At 42.5% G+C, this 20,795-nt stretch overlaps 1 protein-coding gene across 4 annotated transcripts in view; it reads right to left on the bottom strand.

The window, feature by feature from the left end:
* The window catches only part of Mlf (myeloid leukemia factor), a 55,885-nt gene that overhangs the window by 12,638 nt on the left and 22,452 nt on the right, over positions 1-20,795 (bottom strand). The window contains exons 2-5 of one of the 4 annotated variants that reach the window (XM_045764271.2): positions 5,802-5,888; positions 5,331-5,526; positions 2,241-2,388; positions 977-1,054 (exon numbers count right to left, since the gene is read on the bottom strand). In XM_045764271.2, the coding sequence (XP_045620227.2) occupies positions 1,003-1,054; positions 2,241-2,388; positions 5,331-5,526; positions 5,802-5,888 (483 nt within the window). In that variant the 3' untranslated portion in view covers positions 977-1,002. Of the gene's footprint in view, positions 1-970; positions 1,055-2,240; positions 2,389-5,330; positions 5,527-5,801; positions 5,889-20,795 lie in introns of all 4 variants that reach the window. The other 3 variants (XM_045764270.2, XM_045764268.2, XM_045764269.2) reach the window with 3 other exon arrangements.

The raw sequence follows: 20,795 nt of genomic DNA, 5'->3' as shown, positions 1-20,795 counted from the left end.
ACCTTGACCTGACTGTGAAACCTTCAGGTGGTTCAGAACCGGAATTAGGAAGGAAAATAAGACCAGAAGTATGGTGAACCACATCAGCAGGGAAAGGAAGAGGGCATGGACTTGGTGGAGGTCACCAACCCCTCCAATTCTGGGTCTCTAAACACAGTAAGGACAAACTACAGAGCATCCAAATTATCAATGCTGCAAACACTTAACACGAGCAAACCTAGCTCATTAAGCGGCAGCTCCTGTAAGCTTCAAAACTCAAGGCCAAATCAGTCAGTCCTGAGACCCAGTGACAGCAAATATCACAGGAATCAAGGTCGAGGGTGTCATGTGCAGGCAATATGGCACAGGCAGAAAGAATGATCATCGTCCAGTAGCAAGAACAACACGCACACTTTGAGCTCGCATATAGTGAGCACGGGCTTGATGGGACAATCCATAACAAACCATGTCCGAGTCCCACAAGATTCTTTGGCTAAGTAAACTACCTAAAGGCAGCTAGAATAACAGGACACCCAGGTACTGAGGCCACATGCCGAAGGAACAGGCCTCAAATGCAATCAATGCTCACAACCCCTTTCTGGATGCCTGTGGGGGTTGCAAACTGTCACTAGCTTTCTGCACCTCTGTGAGAAGGGGGAGCAGGTTTTAGCACTGGGGTTCCTGTAGGCTAATCAGAACCCTTGTGACTTATTTGACTTCAGGTGCAGTAATCTTTTAAGTAGTGGAGCAAGTAATAAACCCCCCAAAATTAACAAAATTACAAATAAATTAATACATGCTCTCATTCTACCTGTTATTAATCAACTAATGTGTTCCCAACATGCATTAAAGAGCAGAAACAATTTGCTGTTATTTATTACCTATCCACATTAAACTTTATTATTATTATTAAAATGTGCAGATCAAGGTATTAATATTTGTTTAACTTCATTTTCTTCCATATACCATAAGAAATAGAAAGAGCCGACACCTTTACCAGGGTAACCCGATGTACTCCAGGGTTTACCTTGGGCCAGCAGTGATGGAAAGCATTGGTCGAGATCGGCTTCTGTATCTGAAAAACACAATTTAATGGCGCTTAGCCAACTAAAACAATGACTTAAGTTCCATCATTTGCACTTGTAAAAGATGATAAGTTCCTAGTTTCTTGGTGCCTTTAATAAAATACTTCTACTGCAATCCATGCACAGGACTTATTAATGTGTGGTCAAAGTCTACTAACAAGCATTCTTTACAGCAATAAATAAATAATCTTATTTTACAACATTTAAAACATTACACAAAATAACAGAAAATGGTAGCTAGCAACTGATTTCTCAGATATTTCCTGCATTGTAGCCCCCTTGATGAATGTATATTTTCTGTCTTTTGTTTTTAAATACATCTACATTATATCAAACTCAGGAATGAAACCCATCAGTTACCACAACATTAAAGTTATTGGGAATGTTTCCTCCCCCAGCTCCTCTACAAAAATTAAAGTACAGTATCCCGGATGAGAAGTGATGCTACTGAACCAAACAAAATAACATTAGCAAGTCATAAATCTGATATGGGACGTACACACATCTCGACCGCTGACTAAAGAAACACTAGGCCTCTCACCGCTCATGGCTTGGCATCAAGTGATCCAGTTACATGAATATTAGTTCATTCCATGACTTCACCAGTTATATTGATATTATTTGTTTGTATTTTTAGTTGTTCAAATAACCTGTAAGTTAGTGGGTTCCACTGGATGCAAAGTATTTGAATAGGATGTACTGTAATTGACTATATTTGATTGTATTTTTCACAACTTTGGTACAGTATCTTTAAAATACTGTACTATTATAAATTATAACAACATACCACTAACATCTGACACTAACATTCAGTGCTCCTCCGCGAGTCCAAACGAGTATAAAATGGAAACTGAACAATAAACTCGGCCAACACCTAAGAGATGCATTCAGTGCATACATACATGCATGCAAGCAAGCATAACTAACAATGTGTCCCAGCAATGCAGGGCAAAATAATGTGCTCAATGATTCTTAGTCAAAAGTACAGTAAACTGGGCTATATAAAATCTAAATGAAAATGTAAAAAATTCATAAACTATGATACATGCAAGAACCCTTACTGTATACATACATTTTTTAACATATGCTTGCATATAAAAACATAACAAACATGGTACACAGTATGACATACATTGAGTTACAAGTACCTGTACAACTATTGATCTTTAGTTTTACCTGGAAGAAGAAGTTATAGCCGGGACGCTAGAGCCGCGAGGATTGTAGGAGGAAGAAGGGCGGTGTCTAGGCCGGTATTCCAGAGCTCCTACACCCATGGCTTGCTGGGTACGTCGACGAAATTCTTGATCGAACTGGGGCGCCTCCTCTGTTTGCAAATACCTTTATTATTCAGCTGGTCCATATATTTTCTCTCTCATTGGTAACATTAAATTGAACTATAATATTCATTCTTCCGTCATCTGCTGATATACATAATTTAATTATCCAAGTACAAAAAGTTATTTAATTCTATACATAGAACAGGACACAACAATGGCAAAATTATCCACAAAATTCCAGAGCCAGAAAAAGGATATTATATACTTGATAATCTTCATAAGATGTACCCATAGCTGCTACTTAAAAGCCTGGTGATGGTTACCTTGAGATTACCTTCAGTCAGTTCCAAGAATCAATGTTCACGTGGCCCTGTCTCTGACTATGCCTCCAGGTTGATAGCCTGGTCAACCTGGATTGTACCTATTACCAGATGTCAACTTATTACCTGGATTATACCTAGATGAGGTTCTTAAGAGTTCTACTCCCCAAGCCTGGTCTGGGGCCAGGCTAGAACTGAGAGCTTGGTCCACCAGGCTGTTGCTTTGAGTGGTCCGCAGGCCCCACATATCCACTGCAGTTTGGTTGGTCCAGCGCTTCTTGCAGAAACTATCCAGTTTTTCTTGAAGATTTCCACTTTCGTTCCAGCAATATTTGTTATACTTGCTGGGATGATACTGAACAACTGTGGACCTTTTATGTTCATATATGTTCATTGATTGTGCCTATGGCACCTCTATTTTTCACTCCAGTGTATTATTTTACTGTGCAAATTTGGGACCTGGCCTGTTAGGTACCACAGCATGCAGCTTCACATGAATTACAGGTCAGTTGATCAGGGTACACTTTGGAGGCATTTATCAAGTTTTTATGCCCATTATATTTTGAGGGAGGGTGTTGAAAAGTCATGAGCCTTCAACGTTTATAGAATTACCTCGGTACCTGTTGCACCGCTACTTTTCAATTGGAATCTTTGTAAACAATGGCCCATGCTCTATGGTCTCTTAAGCAGTTACTCCAGTGTGCTGATTTAGAACAACTCCCTCTAAATATTTTCTAGATTTAAATTATGATGCCCCTCTCTTGAATTCTAAGGAATACATTTTGAGGGATTTTTAGCAGTCCCAATAATTCAGACATATTATTGAATGAATTCAGGCAGTTAAAAGTTCTCCACATCAGTAACATTTTTGTTGCAGTTGTGACAGTCGCTTTACTGTACTCTTTAACAGTAAGGTCATCTAACATGATAACTCCCAGATGTTGCTTTAATCCTTCTACAGTGTGGTACTGTATTATTGTATTTCATATGTTGTTCCAATTTGTATTTTTTGTTTGTTTTTACCATAGCACAGGAGTTGGAACTTTACTTCATTGAACATCATGTTTTCTGTGACCTATTGAAAGACGTGGTTTACCTCAGTTTGGAGGCAAGTCCTATGTCCTCTTATAAAAATCTTAGCATTATCTGCAAAATATGATACAACAAAATATGATAAAACTATAGCTTATGTCAGGAATAAGAAAAAGAAAACTTGAGCATGTACAGTATCGTAGGGAAGGGGAAGATAATTATCAGGAGAAAATGCCAAGCCATTACCAATATATAGCACAAGGAAGGGGATCAAGATAAGGATTTGGGATGGGACGGGGGAAGTAAACGGTTATCTTGAGGTTATCTTGAGATGATTTCGGGGCTTTAGTGTCCCCGCGGCCCGGTCCTCGACCGGGCCTCCACCCCCAGGAAGCAGCCCGTGACAGCTGACTAACACCCAGGTACCTATTTTACTGCTAGGTAACAGGGGCATAGGGTGAAAGAAACTCTGCCCATTGTTTCTCGCCGGCAAATGGGATCGAACCCAGGACCACAGGACCACAAGTCCAGCGTGCTGTCCGCTCGGCCAACCGGCTCCCAATGGTGTTCAACCATTTGGACGGTTGGGGGTTGAATACCAACCTGCATGAAGCGAGATCATCGTCCTACCATAATGAGCTTCTCTCGGTGGATGATTCAGATTTTCCTTAGCCGATTATGAATATTTGGGTTCTGTCCACTAGGAAATTTAAGATTCACCTTCTGACTTTGCCTGTTATTCCTTTCATGCTCAATGTGTGTATGTGTAATAGACTTTTGCAAACTTTATTACATTGGCATTTTAATTATATTCTGTGGCATCCAAGGCAACCTGTTTACTAGTGTACCTGTTGTTGGTTCCAGGGATCAACATCCCCATGGCCCAGTCTCTTACCAAGCCTCCTGGTTGGCAATCTGGTTAACCAGGCCATTGGACGCAGCTGCTCGCAGCCTGACATACGAATCACAGCCTGGTTGATCAGGTATTCTTTGTAGGTGTTCATGAAATTGTCTCTAACACCATGAAAGGTCAGCTATTATGCCCTTTAAGTATAGAGGGAGAGTGTTGAGTCTCGTGCCCTTAATGTTCATAAAGTTCTCTCTCTCTCATAGTGGTCAAACAATCATGAGGCAGGAGCATCCTGCTAGAAGTTTATGTTATCCAGGGCAACCAGGTATCAACCAGGTTATGTAGATAATGTGAATTCATGCATTTTGTGATCTTGGCATTCCTTTAAAGACTGTGTGTGTCTGTCTTATTAGTGTTATCAGTCCAAGTGATCTGGTAGCAAATTTGATCTTATTGTATTTAGATGGCTCCATTAAACTGAAGGTCTGGATTTTAGAGGTGCTATTGTAGATTAATTCGTTGGTCTTTAATATAGAGAGCAATCAGCATCACAATATTAACCCTGTTTATTAGAAACAACTTAAAACTTGCTCAAAAAATGAGTAGCCAAGTGATTTTAACCGTGCATCACTTTCCTTACAGTGCTGTTCTATCAGCACTGTAAGGAAAACACTATCCTGCTCCTAAAATTTCTTCTCTTGGCACTATTGCTCCAAGCAATTTAGTCCCTGTGAACACATTACAGGCCATTGAAGGGAAACACTATGCATACAGAGTTAAAACCTACCTTCATCAAGATTAATGAATTCCTGTCTTTCTTCCATGTTCCTTGAGGTATGCTCACGTTCTATAATATGTGAACGATCTCCAATGTGGTGACCAATAGCCATCTTCCGTGTCCCAGTTCGACTGTCATTAATTGTGCGACGTGTTTCCCTGACACCACCGGGAACTCCCCTGGTGGAGGATGTGGCCTGATATACCTGAAAATTGATTGTGGTGGTAGCCAATCTTCACAAAAATGATTTGCTAATTTATAAGAAAAGTAAGAAATGATTATGGTTCTTTCAAAGGTCGAATACAAAAATACTGTAATCCCTGAGCATGAACTCCCTCACTCCTTGTGTAATACAATTTCCTTTACAAATGGTGAGAAATACAGAACCTCTGTAGAAAATGCGAGAGCTACTCATTGAGTAATTCCCTCAATAACAAGGAAAGGTGTGCAAATGCCGTTTCAAAAGTTTGCTCCACTCACCTGTGGTCGACCGTCAGGACCCGTTGTCATGGTCATCACAGACGAGCTGCTGTACATGTGGCAGCTCCCTTGCTGAGCCATTTGGTCCTGAAGAGAGAATGTAGTCCGTGTTAGTCAAATGATATCTAGCAACAAGTTTAATCAAGTAAGGCTTTTTATTTACCACTGCTTGGACTAAAGTAAATTATTATTTTGTTGATTAATACATACATTAAAAGATTTTTATAAGTTGTCGACTCTCCAAATCTCATTTTTTAACATTACTGTATTTTTAGCTGTGGAAAATTGGGCAATCTGCTATATAAAAAAAATGGTATTGCTTCACAGGTACTGTATGCCTAAGACATACAAAACCCAATAACAACTATTAAAAAATCAAGAATGATAAAATAATGAAATTTAACACACTGAACAGAGCCATTCATAAATGGAATACTGTGGTGAAAATACATGAAACCCCACTATATAAGGGAATGCAATATTACCTAAATAATGCAAGCATTAAGTATTGTTACTTCAATCCCTCTTCCTTTCACATTTCCTTTGGTAATACTGTACTGTGCTTTAATTTCATTATTAACCGTCTGATTTATTGCCTGGATCATTGTCATCCAGGCAATAGATCTCTATTGTCAGTCATATCTGTCATCTTACACCAGTAAGGTGTACAGGCTCATGTACCATGGGCAGGCTGATGAAAGGATATCAGGGGCCAGATTCACGAAGCAGTTACGCAAGTACTGTACTTACAAACGTGTACTGTACATCTTTCCTCAATCTTTCATGGCTTTTGTTACATTTATTAAAGAGTTGACAAGCATGAAAACTTCCCAATCAACTGTTGTTGTTATAAACAGCCTCCTGGTGCTTCGGAGCTCATTAACTGTTTAATAATTGTAAACTAAGCCGCGAAAGGTTGAGAAAAGATTTACAGGTAAGTACTTGCAAAACTGCTTTGTCAATCTGGCCCCAGGTTGATGGGAGGCACACAGGATTGTGAAAAGTAGGCAGGTTAGTGCAAGGAGTACAGGGATGCATTCGACCAAGCACCATTGCTAAAATGCAGACAAATAATTTGACAGATGTGTTTAAAAGGGAAAGACAAATACTGGTGGTGTACAATTACCAACCAACATCAACTTACTGGGCAGGAGGGAAATCTGAAGACAAATGGAGCACAAGCTGTCTTGAACATAATTCTTGCCGAGGTGGGTAGGTCATACACTTCAACCTTATCTTACAAGACTCCACAATTACTGAGAATGCTGTAGTGTTTCTTAGTGAAATTGCTCAGTTTCAACACTAAATATGCTCTTATGCTCTGCTTTCAAGACTGAGTAATTTTTGTGCTATTCAACTACAGTACTTTGAGATTATTTCCTTGTAAAATTTTCCAAGAAACAGTATCTGTATCACAGCTGACGTCCACAATCCATCATTAAGTGACGGTCATAACTGTATTTACAGAAAAAACTCAGTCTATGAAATATTACAACAAATTTTCATAAACTGTGCACTTGCCATTCACAATTGATCGAATGTTCTTAATAGCATTTAGAGGAACACTTAATATACGAGGGGAACTCTGTGCTCCAATAAAAGAATTAGACGGGCTTGCAAGCTTGCACTGGAGTTTTGCTGTTTGGTACCCTGGGAAATGGCAGCAGGTTGGCTTTACGTTGACTGCCGTCTGTGTCACAGTACAGTAATAAGAAAATCTGAGTTGCCTCTTTCAACTTCATCAAATCCAAAACTAACGCCACACTAATGTCCAAACATGAATAAAAAAAAAAAAAAAATTACCAGAAGTAAACTGCATCTCCCCATTTACCTATGAGATTGGTTAATAATTTGTTTAGTGCTATTACAACAAGGTCACTGGCATATCTGGAGCATACCTGGAGAGAGTTCTGGGAGTTGTTCTACTCCCCTAGCACCGGCCTGAGGCCAGGCTCGACTTGTGGTAACTTGGTCCAAAAGGTTGTTGTTTGGAGTGACCCACAGGCCTACATATCCACTACAGCCTGGTTGGTCTGATATTTCTTGCAAGAACTTATCTAAGTGCCTCTTGAATTCATCCACCTTTGTTCCAGCAATATTTATAATACTTGATGGGAGGGTGTTGAACAGCTGTGGACCTCTGATGTTCAGATAGTGCTCTCTGATTGTGCCTATGGCATCCCTACTCTTCACTGGTTCTATTCTGCATTTCCTTCCGTGTCTTTCATTCCAGTATGTTCTTATTCTACTGTGCAAATTTGGGACCTGGCCTTCAAGTATCTTCCATGCATAAATTATTTGATATCTTTCTCGTCTCCTTTCCAAAGAGTACATTTTGAGAGCTTTGAGATGGTCCCAATAATTTAGATGTTTAATAATTTCTATGCGTGTCGTAATGTTCTCTCTAATCCCTGGTTGACGACCAGGCCGCGGGCACGCTAAGCCCTGGAAACACTTCAAGGTGCTCTGAACACTCATAATACATCTTATTATCCTGGCTGCCGCTATATTTGCTCAGTTATGTTCACTAAATGTTAAGTCGTCAGATATCATAATTCCCAGATCTTTTACATGATGCTTTCCTTCTATGAGTAGATCTGGATGTGTCCTGTACCCTATGTTTCATTTAATTTCCTTGTTTCCACCATACAGTACAGTACTTAAGTACTGTACTGTACCTGGAATTTGTCACAGTTAAACATCATATTTTCTGTTGCCTAATCGAATACTGTACTTCATTAATATATGTCTGCAGTTTTTCCAGTGTCTTCCACAGAGGAAATTTTCATGCTGATTTTTGTATCGTCTGCAACAGATGACATGAAGCTGTGACTAGTATTTTTATCTATATCCGAGATAAGAATGAGAAATAGCAGTGGTGCAAGGACTGTGCCCTGGGGTAGAGCTTTTCACTGCACTTGGGAGTGCAGCTTGGATGTGCACTTCACTTGCACATCTTATTTGATTGACCATCTCACACTGCATTCTATTTGACAAATTTGAAAATCTAATGCCTTACTTTTTCCGTTATTCTTATTGATCTCATTTTATGGGCTATCACTCCATGGTCACATTTTTTTGAATGCCTTTGCAAAGTCTGTGTATACAACATCTGCATTTTGCTTTTCTTCTAAGGCTTCTGTGATTTTGTCATAGTGGTTGAGTAACTGTGACAGACTGGATCTTATCCATGTTGTCCTGGGTTGTGTAGTTCATTATTTTCCATAAAACTAGAAATTTGGTTCCTAATCACTCTTTCAAAAACTTTTATTATGTGTTATGTTAGCGCAACTGGTCTATAATTTTTTGCCACAGCTTTACTACCTCCTTTGTGCAGAGAAGCTATATCTGCTGATTTAAGTGCTGCTGGTATCTCTCTTCAGCCCATCCTCCAAAAATGGGGAGGTAAATGTAACAGCACAAGTAAAGTGTAATTATGTACTATTTCCTAGCAGTCAGGAATTTTACTTATTTTCACTTAGTATTAAACCATACAGTGTACTGTCAAATATATTATGAATATTTGAGTTTACCTGAAAAGCCGAATAGAAAACAACGATCTAACCTAACCTTCATAGATTTGAAGATAAGCATTTTATTGCTGCTTAATTACAATTAGTACTTAACCTATAGCTATATTGATATTACAGTCTTATAAAAACAAATAAAGCAAAACTAAAATATTTCAATAAATTGTAAAGTAACTCAGGATATTTTAAATTTTGTATAAAATCTCTATTGTTTAATAAAACTGAAAAAAATTCCTGATATTTAAAACGTGTATAGCGAATTGAACTTGAAAACTTCAACTTAATTCAGAGTGTCTTAACAGAAAACGAGGAGAATAAAGGGGGAGGTAAATGTAGCAGCCCTGTAAGTGCAATTATGTACTATGTATGACAGTCAGGAAATGTACTTATTACACTTAGCATTAAACCGTACTGTCATTTTGGAGGCTAGGTTGCTCCCTTTTATCCAGGCTCTTTCTCCATATTACACTGAGCACTCACACTACTGGTACTTTACATTTCTTTATGAATATTGTGAATAATTTTGTTGACAGCTTACATTTGGTCAGGACTACATCAGTAGTTCGCACACCCTCCGTCACTATGTAATGGATTGTGGAAAGATACATGAATTCAGAGACAATTCTATAACAAATGTTCAAGATATGTGTAAATATTTCATTCAAAATTATCTGCTACCAGAAATCTTAGCTAAATATCTCCAGTTTGCTAACTGTAGGTAGTAATTGAGTGATTGTAACCTATCCACTGCTGCCCACTGGATAGGGTGGCCAGGGTGCACCCTACCTTACCTTGAATAAGGTAATGTACGGATAAACAGGTTAAGTTTATCCTTATCCTTAGCTTGCAGGATAAACATATCACTTGTGACACTAGCTCTCCACATATGTCAGTTGCTAAAATTAAAAGCTGTACTTGTGGTCGGTCTCCAGCCCATTGTTGATGTGACGATGTACATTGAATTTTGTAAATTGCTTAGCTAAATGAATTGAGAGGTTCAGTCTCTAAGCCCATTATGTTCCTCTGTAACCCTTTCCACTACCACCCACAAGATACCTTGAGGTTACCTTGAGGTGCTTCCGGGGCTTAGCGTCCCCGCGGCCCGGTCGTCGACCAGGCCTCCTGGTTGCCGGACTGATCAACCAGGCTGTTGGACGCGGCTGCTCGCAGCCTGACGTACGAGTCACAGCCTGGTTGATCAGGTATCCTTTGGAGGTGCTTATCCAGTTCTCTCTTGAACACTGTGAGGGGTCGGCCAGTTATGCCCCTTATGTGTAGTGAAAGCGTGTTGAACAGTCTCGGACCTCTGATGTTGATAGAGTTCTCTCTCAGAGTACCAGTTGCACCTCTGTTTTTCAACGGGGGTATTCTGCACATCCTGCCATGTCTTCTGGTCTCATGTGATGTTATTTCTGTGTGCAGGTTTGGGACCAGCCCCTCTAATATTTTCCACGTGTAAATGATTATGTACCTCTCCCGCCTGCGCTCAAGGGAGTACAGTTTTAGGCTCTTTAGTCGGTCCTAATAGTTTAGATGTTTTACCGAGTGGATTCTAGCAGTAAAGGATCTCTGCACGCTCTCCAGGTCAGTAATTTCTCCAGCTTTGAAAGGTGCTGTCATTGTGCAGCAGTACTCCACTCTAGAGAGCACAAGCGTTTTGAAAAGTATCATCATCGGTATAGCATCTCTAGTGTGAAAAGTTCTTGTTATCCAACCTGTCATTTTTCTTGCAGTTGTGACGGCTACTTTATTGTGTTCTTTAAAGGTAAGGTCTTCCGACATGAGTACACCCAGATCCTTTACATTGCCTTTTCGTTCTATGTTATGATTTGATGATGAAGATGGGTATAGTGTGCATAATAAATGAACTAAACTAACTTTATGAATATTGAATTCTATGAGTCAGAACCAGGGACTGAGTGCATGGGCATGTTGTCAATTTATCTTTCAAAGTCTTCTGAGTTTGTGTTAATATCAGCTATATCATCTACAGCTTGGATGTCATTTGTGAAGAAGCTGTCTGGATTTTCAACTTAAATGTTTATTGGGGTGCTAAACATAGCCTCATACTGGCCTCTTAGAATTTCACTAGTTTCTTTGTTATCCTCTGTGTATATACTTTCAGTTGTAATTAAAGGTCCAATACTGGTGGAGGTTTTTGATTTTGCATATATAAAAAATATTTTATTATTTATCTCTTGCACTGTATGTTTATCTTGCAGCTAATAGAACAAAATTATTCTCTCTCACCACGAGACAAAAACTCCCCCACCATGAGACAAACTGGAGGTAACACGACTCCTTGGTCATGTTTTGGTTGACCACAGGGGTAGCCTGTGTTTGGGTCCACAACAAGGTCGACCACGGAGGCCTACCAATCAGGTCGACCACGGAGGCCTACCAATCAGGTCGACCACGGAGGCCTACCAATCAGGTCGACCACGGAGGCCTACCAATCAGGTCGACCACGGAGGCCTACCAATCAGGTCGACCACGGAGGCCTACCAATCAGGTCGACCACGGAGGCCTACCAATCAGGTCGACCACGGAGGCCTACCAATCAGGTCGACCACGGAGGCCTACCAATCAGGTCGACCACGGAGGCCTACCAATCAGGTCGACCACGGAGGCCTACCAATCAGGTCGACCACGGAGGCCTACCAATCAGGTCGACCACGGAGGCCTACCAATCAGGTCGACCACGGAGGCCTACCAATCAGGTCGACCACGGAGGCCTACCAATCAGGTCGACCACGGAGGCCTACCAATCAGGTCGACCACGGAGGCCTACCAATCAGGTCGACCACGGAGGCCTACCAATCAGGTCGACCACGGAGGCCTACCAATCAGGTCGACCACGGAGGCCTACCAATCAGGTCGACCACGGAGGCCTACCAATCAGGTCGACCACGGAGGCCTACCAATCAGGTCGACCACGGAGGCCTACCAATCAGGTCGACCACGGAGGCCTACCAATCAGGTCGACCACGGAGGCCTACCAATCAGGTCGACCACGGAGGCCTACCAATCAGGTCGACCACGGAGGCCTACCAATCAGGTCGACCACGGAGGCCTACCAATCAGGTCGACCACGGAGGCCTACCAATCAGGTCGACCACGGAGGCCTACCAATCAGGTCGACCACGGAGGCCTACCAATCAGGTCGACCACGGAGGCCTACCAATCAGGTCGACCACGGAGGCCTACCAATCAGGTCGACCACGGAGGCCTACCAATCAGGTCGACCACGGAGGCCTACCAATCAGGTCGACCACGGAGGCCTACCAATCAGGTCGACCACGGAGGCCTACCAATCAGGTCGACCACGGAGGCCTACCAATCAGGTCGACCACGGAGGCCTACCAATCAGGTCGACCACGGAGGCCTACCAATCAGGTCGACCACGGAGGCCTACCAATCAGGTCGACCACGGAGGCCTACCAATCAGGTCGACCACGGAGGCCTACCAATCAGGTCGACCACGGAGGCCTACCAATCAGGTCGACCACGGAGGCCTACCAATCAGGTCGACCACGGAGGCCTACCAATCAGGTCGACCACGGAGGCCTACCAATCAGGTCGACCACGGAGGCCTACCAATCAGGTCGACCACAGGGGTTGACCCTGTGGTCGACAGGCTCAGCAATCATAAAGAGGTATGATTGCTATACGATTACCTAACTTTCCCTACAAGAAAGGTGAGCCAACTGATTAATTAATGATGCACAAATATATTTGGTGTTGCAGCAGCGATGTTGTTGTGATGGTGCTGCAGCACTGATGCCGTACAAACTGCAGCATAACTCACAACCACTGCTTGTACCCAAACTTTAAACAGAACAGCCTCATGACACGTCCCTAAAACTGCGGGATGGAATCACAAGAACGTGATATAGTTATCAGAAAACACTGAGGCCCATGCAATGGGATTGAACTCGCATTCCCGGCCTTCCCTGGCACATCCTACTGACACACACTGCCACAAACGGACTAACTGGGTTGTAGTGGTTCAGTGGGCATGCGGATCACTCCAAGCAATAGCCTGTTGGACCAAGTTATCACAAGTCAAGCCTGGCCTGGGGCCGGGCTCAGGGAGTAGAAGAACTCCCGAACCCTCTCCAGGTGTGCTCCAGAAGAGTTTGGCTTCTATCCTTTGACAACACACATTCTACATAAGATCACATAGCTGCCCTCCGGGTCGACGGAACACACAAGGGTATTTATATACGAGAAGGATGCAACAGAGGCTGACAAGTTGAAGAACTACACACTAGTACCTTAACATAATTCAACATATCATGAGGGACGACAGGGAGAGAAAGGGATCTATCTAACTAGTACGCAACCCACCTATCTACGCCCCTCCCCTTGCCCTACATATACGCTCACATACTCGCAGGCGTGTGGGTGTGCACGCCCATGTTTGAGAGTAGAATATCTAACCCCCTCAACTTTCCTCTCTCCACACTTCCTCAGTAAGTATCAGCGCCCCATGCAGAATAAAACGGTAACATTAGCATTTTAAAATGCCACAAAAAACGGTGAGACAGGCAAAAACAAATGATGTTAATGAGGATGGTGTAGGGAAAGATGGCCGCCTACCCCACCATATATTCCAGCTGCTGCCACCAGTCTCCCATATCTAGCCATCACTAACTATCCTCTTGCCTAATAAAACAGCCCGCATAAAACAGACTTTCATATTCTGCCACCAATAGGTATCCCTCCAAAAGCAATACAAGTTATATCTACTATAGATGGAATATACAAAGTATTCCAGAAAAGTTCACTCACAGGGAAAACTGAAAGGCATAACAAAAAGTGGAAGAGTAACCATAAGAGTAACCTGTCCTAGGCCTAATTATGCAAGCCTAAGCCTAACACGCAATTTCAGGCCTACTTTCTGGGACCCTCTACAAAAAATTATTTCTACAAAACGTTCTTAATTTTGCTAGTGCAACAGTCCAGATTTTGTGCGTCCATCCATAGTAATTATAGGTATACTGCTATAATTTTTAAACGACAGGTTGCCTGGGACTGCTTGTTTATACCCAAACAAATGCTCACTCTTTCTATATCCCAGTCTATCTCATCTGTCCCATAACAGGCCTATCCCACCGCCTGCATATCCATAATAGGCTATCCCATATCCCCAGACAAAAAGCAGTATAATAAAAAGTTTAATCCTCGACTAAGTTATAGTGAAGGTTGAAGGAACAGTGACTACAGGAACACGTAACATGCTACTTACGTGTTTCTGTAGCCACGTCAAGAGTGCAGTTAGGTCGGGTGACCTAACTGCAGGACTTCGTGAAGCCGTCCTCCTAAGGTTTCCCAACGTCAAGAAACTGTTGCACTAGAGTGCCCTATCCTAATCTACCGGAAACCCCAAAACAGAAAGAGAGACAGTATGTCAATTTCGCGAGCCGCTATCATTTTCTACTACAGTTTTTGACCTTAGGTAGAGTATATGTCAAAATGCGACGTTCTACTAGAAGGACGGGTTGCTCCTTGTTGGTCGAGCCATCAGGAGGATACCGGTGAAGCAGGGGAAGGCAGAATACGCTTCTAGGGAGGAGAGGAACATGGCAGCTTTTTCCACAGCGCTGGTCCGTGGTCTTGTGGGTAAAATCAGGGCTACCAAGATACGGGCAGAGAATGAAGGCTGGGTAGACTACCAGAAAGCAATTTATATTGTTCCCCACAAAAGGTACATAGTTGCGGCAAACTGCGATAACTCTTTAAGACCCTGAATACCAGCGAGAAACCAGGTCACAGTTAAAGAGGAAGCCGGTTGCTGGACGTTCGTACATATAAATGCTTGCAAACGACGCATAAATAGTGATGAAAGTAAAAACTTGTACATTCTGCAGGCGACCTTGACACATGCCTGTTGAAAAAGGGAGTTCAACCCCCCAACAAATGCAAGATTATGAACATAAGAACAAGGTAACTGCAGAAGGCCTATTGGCCCATACGAGGCAGCTCCTATCTATAACCACCCAATCCCACTCAAACATGTCCAACCCACGCTTGAAACAATCGAGGGACTAAGATGAAGATGAGAGAGAGGAAGAAACCAGAAACAATCAACATCATGAGAGGAAGACAACTACAGCAGTTAGAAAAGACACACTTGGGAGTGGACATAATACTGTTCAAGATCATTTCCACAGCCCATGTTAGACCAGCGAGACAAACTAGGAAAGGTAGAAATTTGCAGCATAGCTTGTATGTAAATTAAGGGGATTAATTTGTGTAGACAGGTTAAGAGAACTCAACCTAACCCCTAAATAAACTGAGCAACAACGATGGTCTGAGATTCTGAGGGAAATTGAATAGAAAGAAAGGCACCGAGTAGAAAGTGACAGCACATAAAAGGAAGGTGGAAATCCAAATGAGTGGTAGCAATGCAAATTAAAACTCTTACTCATTACGAGTCAACGGTACAGTTGCGAGTGCAAGCCGCTAGGAAGCGGGGCGGGGCATGAAGAACTAGACCCGTCTCTCTGTCACTAACTGGTAGCACCTCTACAACCTCCTGCAGTCACCCTACCACTCGCCGCCCCTGCCCCCCCCCCACCCCCACCCCCTTCACCTTTCCTTCCACCCCTCTTTAATCCATCACCTATCCTACTCTTTACAACCCCCTCTTCACTCCCCCTCTTTAACTCCCTGACTTTTCCCCCCTCATCTTCACTCGCTCGCTCGATCCACCTACTGTCAATCACCATCTTAATTAGTCCTCCCACCTCATTACAGCAGTCGGTACGAGGAGGCAGAGCACCAAATTACCTGTCTGCTGTTCTATTTTTGGTTCTTCCATCTCCAATATTTATACCACCTCACCGATGTCTTACCTGCGGAAGATTTCCAGAGTCCTCCCATTGGCAAGCCATGCTGAATTGATGCTATCCATTTTAGATACATTTTTTAACTAACCCGTTATTAGCGTGTAAAATTTAAGGCTACTTGTATACATTTTTTTTATATATATTTAGTTTCCCGAATTGTTTTGTGTGTTTCTTGGTGAGCATAATTAATTATGTCTATCTACACTCGTATTATTGATTGTTCTGGTTTCACTGCCTCACAGGCGCGGTTTCGTACAAGACTTGATCAACCCGGCTATTCATTCTTATAGTCTCGCATTCTGACGTATGCACTGCAGCCTAGCTGATGGAACTATGTCAACGAACCTCAAGTTCGTTCTTAAAGAGAGATAAAAGGTACTCTAAGAGGCATAACTAGCCAAACTTTTTTTCAATGATCGAGAGAACTTGATAAACTCCTCCAAAGGTTACTTGATCAACAGAGCTATGATTCAACTTTAGGCTGCGCCAAAATTATTCCATCGAAAACAGGAATTTTCTCAAATATAAATGAATATATATATGTTAGCAATATTGTGCATATTTAGGCATTGGTTAGGGTAGGTGTTTAGGTTCTGTTGGTGATTATTTGTATTTGAAGTACCTGGGTGATACATTTACGGCGTTGTGGTTCGAAGAAACCACAACTATGGAAACACAAACCGAAACTGTCTCTATTTTCTGCTTGTTACAACTTGTAATAAAGTTGTTACATCTTGGCTTAACGTGTTTATGACGTATTAGAACGGTGTTGCAACTTGCTATATTGGTTGTTATAACGGGTTAGGAGGTGTTAAAACTTGTTCGAACGTTGTACCAACATCGTCGTTTCGGTGTGTGTTTGGCGGGAACGAAGCACTTGTTCCCGGAAGTGTTTGGACGTCATCAGCTGAGAGTTGTGTGTAAATCGTTTTTCATTCATAAACGGGTGGATGAAAGGAAGTCCAGGTGACTGGAATAAACAGGGGGTTTGGCAGGTACATGGAATGGACTTTGGCCTTTGTTTATGAAGACGGGCTGGGATGACAGCCCGTCTTCGCATACAAAGACGGGTTGGATTAACAATACAAGCTCGTTAACCCAGCCACAAAACCCCCCGTTTACGAATGAAAATCGGTTTACACACGACACTCAACAGATGACGTCCGAACACTTCCAGAACAAGTGCTTCGCTCACGTCCTCTGTTCGAACCACACTTCTATAAATGCCTCACCCACGTATTTCAAGTATAAATAATCGCCAACAGAACCTAAACACCTAACCTAACCTACGCCCAACTATACATATAATTTTTATTTATAATATTGATTTATATATGAGAACAAACCAATTTTTAATACACAGTATGTTAAATTTGACGAATGCGTCTGTCGAGGACGGCCGCCGCTTTAAACAGCCTAGTGAGAGGACGGGTTGGGGATCTCCCCTTCCCTCCTACCCCTTCTCTCTGGGGCCACAACGGTCTCCTCCCCATCTCTGTACAGCATTTATTTATTTATATACAAGAAGGTACATTGGGTTTGTGAGAATACATAGCATGGTGTTTACAATTTTGTAAAGTCACTAGTACGCGCAGCGTTTCGGGCAGGTCCTTAATCTAACAGATAATTGTAAGTAGGTAAATTCTAACAGAATTAATAAAATTATAACATACATTGCAAGAAAAAAATGAGATGAGAGTAAGTATATTAAAGCACATTTGGTATATTAAAGCTCTGATTGATTACATTGACAGCTTGATTGGTAATTTAAACAAGATTAACAGGCACCATACACCAATAGGCACCACAGTAGCCTATTGGGGGGCCTGGTAGCCTGGTGGATAGCGTGCAGGACTCTTAATTCTGTGGCGCGGGTTCGATTCCCGCACCAGGCAGAAACAAATGGGCAAAGTTTCTTTCACCCTGAATGCCCCTGTTACCTAGCAGTAAATAAGTATCTGGGAGTTAGTCAGCTGTCACGGGCTGCTTCCTGGGGTGTGTGGTGTGGGGAAAAAAAAAGTAGTTAGTAAACAGTTGAGAGGCGGGCCAAAAGAGCAAAGCTCAACCCCCGCAAACACAACTAGGTGAATACAACTAGGTGAATACAGTATGCTTCACCCTAGCTTCCAGTCCTCTCTCTAATATATTGAACTATTGGTCGTATCAACCACGGCAGAATAACTATTACTAAAAATTGCTGGTACTATCGCTACTATTGTTAGTAGTAGTACTGCAGCGGATTATGTTTCCTCGCTCAATAACCCCCCCCCCCCCGGTAGTCTCACCCTACACACACACCCTCCCTACTCAGGGGGGGGGGGGTGAAGGGTACAGTGGGGAAGAGTGAGATAAGAGGGCGAAAGAGTAACTGGGGGAGGGGGGAAGAGCAAGACTTCGCAGCAACTGAGGACAAGGGTAGAGTCTTAAGTGGTTTAGTCACTTAGGTGCAAAGTGATCGAACAAAGATGGAAAGGGAAAGAGAGAGATAGGAGGAGAAGTGAAGAGATAGGAGGAGAAGTGAAGAGATAGGAGGAGAAGTGAAGAGATAGGAGGAGAAGTGAAGAGATAGGAGGAGAAGTGAAGAGATAGGAGGAGAAGTGAAGAGATAGGAGGAGAAGTGAAGAGATAGGAGGAGAAGTGAAGAGATAGGAGGAGAAGTGAAGAGATAGGAGGAGAAGTGAAGAGATAGGAGGAGAAGTGAAGAGATAGGAGGAGAAGTGAAGAGATAGGGGTGGCAACAGTGGACACGCAGAACAGCATACGAGGAAAGAGGGACAGGACCTGAAGGAAAGGGATGAGAAAATTATAGGAAAGAAAGGTGATAGGAATGAAAAAGAGGAAAGGAAAATGAATGGGAAGACAGGAAATAAAATGACAGGGCAAGGATGGAAATTTGCACTCAAAAAAGAGATGTCGAACTAAAAATGAAAGGGAATGGCAGCAAAGATATGCATCTCTCCAGTGCCTGGAATACACCCCACTGTCCACGAGGATAGCTCGCAGCCAGCTGCTGGCCATATTTGAGCAGGAACACACACAACACCCTGGCTAAAAGGAAGCTTGAGAAATTGCAAAGATAAAAGTGTTACGGGAGAGATAAGACCATTATGTAAATAAGGAGAGGAGGAGGAGGATAAGACGAAAAGGGAGATGGTAGCAAGACGAAGAGGAGGATGGCAAGATGATCAGAAGGTGGAGGGGTCAGAAGACAGGAAGAAAGAAGGAGCAAGGCTGTCAAGTAGTGGGTGATTGCTTGAGACATATGGAAGGAGAGTGAAATGTGGACGGGAGACGCGCGCGCTAATGGAGTCCCAGGCCAGGGAAGGAAGAGCGTGTGAAGGAAGACAACATAGGCAATAATTACATCAAATAAAATTCACGCCGAGTGCTGTATGAAGCTCGCCCTTACCAAACAACGGTACTTCCACCGCTTCTCATCCTTACACAAGATACAGACAGGAATGCAACCTACAATTTTGCGTCAACCTCCGGCCAACGAGACCAAAATCAGTATGAATATTACTTCGATGCAAGACGTACAGATTATAGTCGGATATCAACGCAGTCTTACAAAGGGCAACGAAAACAAAAGTTCATCGGTGACAAAGTTTAATTACAGTACGAAGTTCGGTAGGCATTCAAAAAAAATATAGCAGCCTTAAGAACTAGTACAATATACAAAACTCTCAGATCCCTTTATAGAAGTGAGATATTAAGCCTAAGATCTAGGGAAACCCAATGGCAGACGACCTTGTCTATTTAGATAGCATAAATAATCACAGTTTCAACTAAGAAAATGATAAATATGAGAGCCTTAACACAAGGGATGTCAGGCCAATGACAAAGCACCAGTGCTCTCTTATGGAACACTGTACTGTGCTTACAGCCATCTGCAAGGCAGGCGAAATAGTCCAGTATAAATGCCAGGTCATGTATAAATGACATCATTATTGTTCGTAGTTGGAGTTGGAGCCCCTAAGGCAGTTCGTTGTTGACGTCGACCTCGTTCTGGCAGCTCCTGCGACGGTGCTGGAACCATGTGTATTGGCATTTGTCTTTCTATTGGATAATTTCAGAAACGTGGAGAGGGGGGACCTGCTGCATGGGTAACAGCTTCTTCTCCATATCTACCTACCCAGGCTTTGCGCCCTGTCAAGGCGCAACTCCATAGTCTTTAGACTGAAGGATGCCTACTACTGCCTACTACTATTATTGTTCATATGTAATCAGTTAACAATTTAAAGTACAAAACGTCTTAAAGCACTCGAATAGCACGCCTGAGATCGGAAACAGATACACCATAACACACACCTGGAAAGTATTAGGCTAAGTTCCAACCTCACACTACAAAATAACATACTTGAGTGAGATGGTAGTGTAGAATATCCCCAATGAAAAGTCAGGGTATAATAACAGCAATAACAGACCACAAGTTGAGAGGCGGGACTAAAGAGCCAGAGCTCAAACCCCGCAAGCACAGCTACGTGAGTACCATGAACACAGGAGCTCTGTCCTGAGGCTCTGACCATGAACTATGAACTGACCATGGACCATGAACTGAGGAGCTCCGTCCATCCCTCCCTCCCAATCTTTCCTCCGACGAGGCCATT

This window comes from Procambarus clarkii, chromosome 75 (assembly GCF_040958095.1).
Source record: "Procambarus clarkii isolate CNS0578487 chromosome 75, FALCON_Pclarkii_2.0, whole genome shotgun sequence".
NCBI classification, from domain to species: Eukaryota; Metazoa; Arthropoda; class Malacostraca; order Decapoda; family Cambaridae; genus Procambarus; species Procambarus clarkii.
The sequence above is the reverse complement of the archived record's forward strand: the minus strand, read 5'-3'. Positions and strand labels throughout refer to the sequence as shown.